Source organism: Sminthopsis crassicaudata, chromosome 3 (assembly GCF_048593235.1).
Source record: "Sminthopsis crassicaudata isolate SCR6 chromosome 3, ASM4859323v1, whole genome shotgun sequence".
NCBI classification, from domain to species: Eukaryota; Metazoa; Chordata; class Mammalia; order Dasyuromorphia; family Dasyuridae; genus Sminthopsis; species Sminthopsis crassicaudata.
Genome location: NC_133619.1, coordinates 581,691,547 through 581,700,877, shown reverse-complemented (window position 1 = coordinate 581,700,877; position 9,331 = coordinate 581,691,547). Strand labels below are relative to the sequence as shown.

At 33.4% G+C, this 9,331-nt stretch overlaps 2 protein-coding genes across 2 annotated transcripts; both read left to right on the top strand.

Moving 5' to 3' along the window:
* The first annotated feature begins 288 nt into the window (after positions 1-288).
* Positions 289-1,242, top strand: LOC141559857 (olfactory receptor OR51C1-like). The gene has a single exon (XM_074297514.1). It carries the CDS (start codon positions 289-291, stop codon positions 1,240-1,242), a length of 954 nt encoding a protein of 317 aa, XP_074153615.1.
* A 7,138-nt stretch (positions 1,243-8,380) lies between these two features.
* Positions 8,381-9,331, top strand: LOC141559856 (olfactory receptor OR51C1-like). Its single transcript, XM_074297513.1, has one exon. The coding sequence runs from the start codon at positions 8,381-8,383 to the stop codon at positions 9,329-9,331; it is 951 nt and encodes a 316-aa protein (XP_074153614.1).

Below are 9,331 nucleotides of genomic sequence, written 5' to 3'. Positions count from 1 at the left end.
AACACTAGGCTTGACACTCTACCGTGCCACTTCACTGCTTATATAAAATAGTTCATTAAAAATAAACCTATAAAGAAAGAGAAAATGAAGAGTTCATATTGCTTATAATTTATATTTATTGAGCTCCTACCTATTATGTGCAAAGAATTACATATATTATGGGGAATATTGAAGAAAAATAAAATAGCCTTTGAATTTAGAAAGTTTATGCTCTAGTTGTAATGTATTGAATTTATTGTTTCAGGATGCAAATTCTCTCATAAGAAAATTTTGCCTCTTCATTCCATCATGTCAGCTTTCTTTAACAACACTTCACCAACATCTCTGACTTTCTATCTGACTGGTGTTCCTGGGCTAGAAGCTGCTCATACCTGGATCTCCATTCCCTTTTGCTGTCTCTACATAGTAGCCCTTTCTGGTAATGGTATGATTTTGTTTGTGATTGTAACTGAGCCAAGCCTCCATGAGCCCATGTACTATTTCCTTTCTATGCTCTCTTCCACTGACTTGGGATTGTGTATTTCCACCTTGTTCACTGTGTTGGGAATATTCTGGTTCAATGCCAGAGAGATCAGTTTTAATGCCTGTTTGGCTCAGATGTTTTTCATTCATCTCTTCACATTCATGGAGTCTTCAGTACTCTTGGCCATGGCTTTTGATCGCTTTGTGGCCATTTCTAACCCACTGAGGTATGCCACCATTCTCACACACTCAAGAATAACCCAAATCGGTGCAGCAATTGTTATCAGAGGCACAATCATCTTGATACCCCTTGTCTTGCTTCTCAAACGCCTCTCTTTCTGCCGTAGTCTTGTTCTTCACCATTCTTATTGTTTTCATCCTGATGTTATGAAACTCTCATGTTCAGATACTAAAGTCAACAGTGCATTTGGGCTGACTGCAATAATTTCTACTGCTGGAGTGGACTCAGTCTTCATCCTCCTCTCCTATATTCTGATCATCTGCTCTATCCTTAGCATTGCATCTCCAAAGGAACGAAAAAAAGCCTTCAGCACTTGTATCTCCCACGTAACTGCTGTAGCTATCTTCTATATTCCTCTAATTAGCCTGTCTTTTGTCCATAGATTTGGAAAACAAGCCCCTCCTTATGTCCCCACCCTCATTGCCAATATTTACCTGCTCATTCCCCCTGCAATGAACCCCATCATTTATAGTGTAAAAACCAAACAAATCCGAAAAGCTATTCTCAAAGTCTTTCATCCCAAGGGAATCCTGATCTGACATTTGCTGTTTCCTTAAAGTTTTGAGATAGAAAAGTGTTCTTCAGTGACATTAGGATTTTTCATGATAGAATTATAGAATCTTAGAGGTCATAAAATCAGTCTGTTCACTACCTAATAAAAAGCATTCTTTTTTTGCATCATCTTTTAAAGATTCTAATCTGTTCTTTGAACTCCTTCAGTTACAGATATGTTACTGCCTCTCCAGATAGCTCACTTCAATTTCAGATAATTTTTTTTCTTCAAGAAATGATTCCTCTGAAAAGGACCCACATGTGCAAAACTGTTTGTAGCAGTCCTTTTTGTAGGGGCAAGAAATTAGAAAATGAGTGGATGCCCATCAGTTGGAGAATGGCTGAATAAGTTAAGGCATATATGAAATATTATTGTTCTATAAGAAATGATCAGCAAGATGATTTCAGAGAAGCCTGGAGAGACTTACATAAACTGATGCTAAGTGAAATAAAGTAGAACCAGAAGATCATTGCACATGGCAACAATGAGATTATATGATGATAAATTCTGATGGACATGGCTCTCTTCAACAATGGGGTGATTCAGATCAGTTCCAATGATCTTGTGATGAAGAAAGCCATCTACACCCAGAGAGAAAACTGTGAGAGCTGAGTGTGGATCATGACATAGCATTTTCACTCTTTTTATTGTTGTTTGTTTGCATTTTATTTTCTTTCTCAATTATTTTCCTTTGACCTGATTTTTCTTGGGCAGCAGGATAATTTTTTATTAAAGCTTATTATTTTCAAAACACATGCATGGATAATTTTCAACATTAACCCTTGCAAAACCAAATTTTCCCCTTCTTCTCCCATCCCCTCCTCTAGATGGCAAGTAATCCGATATATGTTAAACATGTTAAAAATATATGTTAAATCCAATATGTGCTTACATATTTATACAATTATCTGCAGCAAGATAATTGTATAATTATGTATGCATATATTGGATTTAACATATTTTAACATGTTTAATAAAAAAGAGATGACTCCTCTGCAATTCCCCCCAATTTGTCTGAATCCTGATCTCTTCCACAAGAAAGACAGAGTTTTTAAGTTCTATCTCAGTTTAATACAGCACCCCAATTAATTAAATTGCTCTTGGAGCTGTGGCTCTCTCTTGATGTAGATGGAAATGTTTCTTATGTTATTCTCAACAAAAATGTAATGGTTCCTGATATTTATGAATCTTCAAATATAAATAAATCATTTCAGTGATAACCATTACTGAATTTCAGTTCTTGGCTAAATCTGATGTTTACCAAAGATTCCCATCCAGTTCTGAATTCCACATTATCAAGAGCTACTGATTGCTTCACTATAAAATAATTTTTTATGCTCTACATTGATTTTCACACTTATAAATATATATATATACATATACATATATTTTCATATACATATATATTGCTGAAGCTAGAAAGTTTTAAATGTCTGAGATCAGATTTGAACTCAGGTCCTCTTGTCTTCACACTGTGCTCTATCCACTGTGCCACCTAGCTGCCCCAGTTGTAAAAATATTAAGATAGTATAAAATTAACCTTAAAATACTATATAAATGCTAGTTATTATTAATATAGTAGCTTTCTTACTGATTTTTTTCAAAACTCAATAATTTAAAATATTTTGCATCCAAATGTAATTATTCTGTAGTGTTTTAGATATCTTATGCCTAGAATTCAAAACCACAAAAAAAGTGAAAGGGATTTTAAGGGTGACCCAGTAGATCCTCCTACTTCAAGAAGGATTCCCTATACAATATCCCTTAATTAAGGTAATATGGAACAGTGAAAATGGGGAAAAATGATTAATGTATTATACATTGAATTTATGCCAACATTGTCATGGGGCAATGAAAGAAGAAAATATAAATATAAAATATAAGTTTCATTAAAGATTCTGTGATAGAAAGGGAAAAAAGGGAAGAAAAAGACTTTTATGTGCCAAAATATTCATAGCAGAACTTTTTAATAAATGAAAGAGGGGACGTATATGTCAATTATTTGGGGAATGACTAAACAAATTGTGAAAAATGAATGTAATGATGACATGAGGATTTCAAATAAGCTTGAGACAATTGATATTAATTGATTCAAGATGAAGTATTCAAAATTATATACACAAAACCAAAAATAATATACATAAAAAGAAAATTATATACAAAGTAGAGAGGGGGAAAATAGTCTGCACACTATGATTATAATGATCAAATTTCTATTTAATGAAGACATAAAAAAAAAGGAATCAATTTACCTTTTTTGCAAAGGTGGCACACTAATGGATGGGTAACATTATACATATTGTGAGACTTGACTGATATCTTGATTACCTCTTCTGAATTCTTTTCTGTATCCCTCTCTCTGCTTTATTCTTTGTTGGGGGAGCTGACTCTTTTGGTAGAGGATTAGGGTGGAGTATATTTGTAAATAATATATAAATGCAAAATATAGCAAGTTTTTAAAAAATATATTTATACAAAAGTGTAATCTATTTATTCAGAATCTACCTCTTCATAAAATTTCACTTGAAAACTAGATATGACTTCTAAGGGATTTTATACAAGGGACACTTATTCTGAAATTGTGTGGGCTTAATGGTCTCTAAGGTCTTTTTTATTTCTGAAATTCTTAATATTATGTGATAGTCTGCAGATCTTTAACCAGATGTTTCTTTTCTAAAAATTTGTTAAAAGTCACAATTCAGTAAAGTCTCAGGCTAGATTCAAACCCATGAAAATGAATCTTCCTGATATGAAGCTCAGTGCCCTATCCAATATGCCACCCAATTCTAAGAAAGTCATTTGCACTACAAAGGTGGCTTTATATTTAGAGATATTCCTTTCCATATTTCAAAACATTTTGCTACAGAGCTGAAATCCTAGAAGTCAATAACAAATTCTCTAAATTAAATTGTGACTAGTCATTTTTTTTAAATCAAAAAATGCAACTTTTCTTGTGTGATATATTACATATAACAAAGTCTAAATTGTGATCATTGAATCAAATTAAATAAAATGGAATAGAATAGAATATCTATACTGACTTACAAAGAATATAAAAAAGCATGAGACAAATATATGAACTGATACAAGATGTCTGCATAAACTTGAGGAGGCAGCACTATTGAATCACAAATGAAGGAAACTCTCATTATCTTGGCAAAACTTTGCCTGAATATTAATATCTCTCTTATTCAAGACAAATGGCTGTCTAGTGGCTTATCCAACTAGAATATTTTAAAAAACAGGAACCATCCAATATATTCCACTTTTGGGATAATTCTAATTGTTATTAATTGCATACGAAAAATGCAGAAAGGGACACAGACAAATGTACCATATTTGTTACATGATTTGTGTATATGTTTATACACACATATATATGTATATATATTTATGTTATATATACATATGAATATGCATGTAAGTAGGTATATGAATATATATGTCCTGGTAATCCTAGTGCAATTTTAAGATTTTAAAGTTAAAACTACACCTAGATTTTTCACCATGTTATATACACATATGTAAATATATGTGTATATGTATGTATATATATATATGTACATATATATACATATGAATATGCATGTGTTCAGGTATATGAATATGTAATGTGTTCCTGAAGTGTCAGTGCTATTTTAGACTTTTAATGTTTAAAACTACATTTATACTTTTCACCATGTTATATACACATATATATGTATATATTTGTATGTATATATATATATATATGTATTTAGATGTGAACAACAATATGTAAATCTCCTTACAATGCAAATTTCTTTAAAATAAAATGGTACATCACAGGGTATATTCTTATACAAAATATCTTGTAACATATATATATATATATATATATATATATATATATACATACATATATTTGCTAATGATTATGTTCAAAATAAAAATAAAAATATTTTAAAATTAAATTCTTTCTTTTAAACAAAAATAGATTTTTAAAAGAAAGTCAGCCAGCATTTATAAAATACCTATAATGTGTCAGATGCTGTGCTGAACTCTGGGAATTAGTGTCACAGCTGGGTTGGTGGAGATAAGAAAAAGTTTAATGCTGATGGAGGCGCTTAAGTTGATTTAACATAGCAAAACAAAGATTCTAAGAGGGAGAAAGGAGGAAGGAGAATTTTTCTGGTTTGTGGGCAATCTGGTGGAAGGATGCTGAGAGGTAAGATTAACCATACCATATAAGCAACAAAAAACAGGCCAGTAAGATTACAGAGAATTGTGGAGGAGTGTAATGTCTAAGAAAGTAAAAAGGGACCTTTGAAATGAACAGAATTCTCAGGATTTGCTTACTTATTGAATTTATGTTTCAAATTTCCTTCTCTTGCATCAACAAGGATTTAATTTCCAGAAGCCTGGAATATCAATCACTGCAGGTAAAACGGAAAAGATTCATAATTAGATTATGAACACTCATAGGATAAAGAAGTACAGACAGAGAATAGAACAAAACTTTCCCCACAGAATAAATTATGAGGTTTTAAAGAGCTACTAAAGCACAATTACACAGAAAATTCCCTTAAGTATTAAGGCTTCCCCTGGGAAAATAACTCCAGCCAGGATGGCTCATGGATCTTTATAAATGCTCATCATTCTGGCAACCCAATGGGATTTCCATCCCCATTTTTGTGCCCATCACTCTATGAAGAAGTGTCCCTCTTATCTCCCCTCCTACTGGATGATCAGGGTAAGTGCAGTAGAGTGCCCAAACCTAAAAACCTAGATTAACATTGGAAGATTAAAGATACTTGCCAACACTAAAAAATCTTGAGGTTAAATATGACATGAAGAATTTTTATAATAAAAATTTAAATCAACCAATGTTTTAAATATATTAAAGAGAGGTTAGGAGAAGAAACAAAAGACTATGCAAGAAACACTGAATCTAATATCAGAAGAGTTGAATTCAAATGTGACTCTGCTACTTACTAATTTACTTTGGATAAATTATTTAATTTATCTGTGCCTTTGCTTCTTCACCTGTTAAACCAGGCATTGCAATTAGAATTGGATTAGAAAAAATAGTATTATCCTCTTCTAGATCTGTGGATCTCCTCTTTTAACTCCTTGAAAAGGAAGAGAGTCTCATTTGTCGGTTATGGTTTCCAAGGGTTCTGTTAAGAGTCAAATGATAAACTACATACTCTCCCATGTTATTTCATTCTACATTTAAAGAAAATCTCAAAATATTAGAAGGTAGACTTTGGTTAAATAGAATGGTGAATAGTCTATTATTAACAACTTTCTGATATACAAATGACCTTTCTTAGAAAAGGGAGGAAAAAGTCAACATTTAATATGTACTAGATAATGTGTTAATCAATTTTTATATATGTTATGCTGGTTTATTAAAAATATGCCACTGTCATATAATGTCAAAATTCAGAAACAAGTGTATTTTTTAATGTAGAAAATTTGGAAATGTATTCAATTGGACTGGAATTTGATGAAATTGTTATGTTAGATATTTTATATTTCAAATGTTCATACTTTGCTTACACTGATGCTGCTTTCTTTTAAAAATATTTTAATAGTATTTTTTCCAAATACATGAAAACATAGTTTTCAACATTCATCTTTGCAAAATCTTGTGTTCCATATTTTCCATATTTATCTTCCTCTCTCCCTATTCCCCACTCTTCTAGACCTCAAGCAATCTGCTATAGTTTAAACATGCAAATTTAAACACATCCCCATATTCATCATGATATGTAAGAAACAGCAGGTCAAAAGGGGAAAAACATGAGAAAAAAATTTAGGAGATTTTCCCCCCATTTTTTCAAGGGGAATAAAATGGGGGAGGAATAGATAAATATTTATTCATTTTAAAATGATAAATTAATAAATAAAAATGAGGAAACAATAGAGAAGTTAAGTGACTTATTCAAAATTACACATGAAGTAAATAGCAGCTTCAGTATTCTTGGCTCCAACCCAGCATTTCTTCCATACCACACAATTAATAGACCTCATTTATTTTTTACATTACTAGGGTAAAAATCCCTACTTCCTTCAATCATTGACTATATGATATACTGCTAATTTCCTGATTGTTCTCCAAAGAGTATCTCCTAGTTTGTGAATATCTCCTCCAAATTGTGGTGCCCAGAATTAAATATAGATAGAGCATCTAGGTGGCCTAGAGGGAAAGTATCAGACCTATAGCCAGGAAGGTGAGTCTTCCTCAGTTCAAATCTAGCCTGACATTTAACTAGCTGTATGATCTTGGGCAAATAACTTAATGCTTTTTGCCTCAGTTTTCTAATCTGTATTAGATTAGAAAAAAAAGTCAAGCCACTCCAATATCTTTGCCAAGAAAATCTCAAATGAGGTCACAAAGAGTCAGATAAGATTGAAATGACCAAATAACAAAAATTAACAAACTTTAGATGTTATTGTTTATGTATACATATATCCTAGATGTTTAAGATATGACTTCATCCTTTATACTGGACCAGTGAAAAATCATCCCAAGCTTCATTTTCTTATTGTTCTTAAAATCAGAAGGTTGTAGTGAGGACATTAGTAGACACTAAATGCCATTCCCATATTCTCTATGTTTCCCCTTCCATGTATATAGAGGAGTAAAAAAGAAAGGGACCCTAGTTGAGAAGAGAAGAGATATAGAGGAAGGGAAGGAAGAAAAAATTTTGAGAGAATAAAGCTTATCTTAATTTGGCAATAAATTCAAGGACAGAAGGTCAATTAGGGATCTAAACAAAATGTTTCGTGGGGAAAGCAAAGAAGTTTCAAAAGGGCCTGAGTATGTGTGATGTACCATATACATATGTACACACATATGCTGGTGGGGAGAAGAATAGGATTGGAACATGTAATTCTAAGCGTAATTTTTTTTTCCTGAGGCAATTGGGGTTTAATTGCCTAGGGTTACAAGCTAGAAAGTGCCAGATTTGAACTAAAGTCCTTCTGACTTCAGGGCTGGTGCTCTATGTACTGCACCACCTAGCTGCCTCAGCAACCATGTCATTGTGATAAATGCACTCATAATAAATCGGATGTATTTCTATTTTTACTGTATTAAAAGTAAACTTCTCTTTTAGGACATCTTGTCATAAAATAATTTTCTCTCCAGAATCATCATGTCCTACTCTTCTAATGGCACTTCCTCATCTTTGATCTTCCTCTTGACTGGTGTTCCTGGGCTCGAAGGTGCTCATGCTTGGATCTCTATCCCTTTTTGTTGTCTCTACCTAACAGCCCTCTCTGGGAATGGCATGATCTTGTTTGTGATTATCACGGAGTCAAACCTCCATGAACCGATGTATTATTTCCTTTCCATGCTGTCTACTACGGACCTGGGCTTGTGCATTTCTACACTGGTCACTATGCTGGGCATATTCTGGTTCAACACCAGAGAGATAAATTTCAATGCATGTGTGTCCCAGACGTTCTTCATTCAACTCTTCACTGTGATGGAATCCTCAGTGCTTCTGGCTATGGCTTTTGATCGTTTTGTTGCCATCTGCAACCCTCTGAGATACACAACTATTTTAACAGACTCCCGCATCCTCAAAGTTTGGTTGATGATCCTCTTTAGAGGGACCATAATATTAATGCCTTTGGTATTGCTTCTGAAACGATTATCCTTTTGTCGGAGCCGTGTGCTACACCATTCCTACTGCTTCCACCCCGACATCATTCAGTTATCTTGTTCAGACAATAAAATCAACAGTGTGCTTGGTCTAACTGCCCTCATCATCACTGCAGGGGTGGATTCTATCTTTATCCTGCTCTCCTATGTCCTGATCATTAGAACTGTCCTAAGCATTGCATCTCCAGAAGAGAGACACAAGGCTTTTAGCACATGCATATCCCATATTGGTGCTGTAGCCATCTTCTACATTCCCCTAATCAGCTTGTGCTTTGTCCACAGATTTGGGAAACGGGCCCCTCCATATGTACACACGCTCATGGCAAATGTGTACCTGCTCATTCCCCCTGTTATGAATCCTATTATTTATAGTGTGAAAACTAAGCAGATTCGCAAAGCCATCCACAAAGTTCTCTTTCCCAAGGGGAGCCAGGTTTGA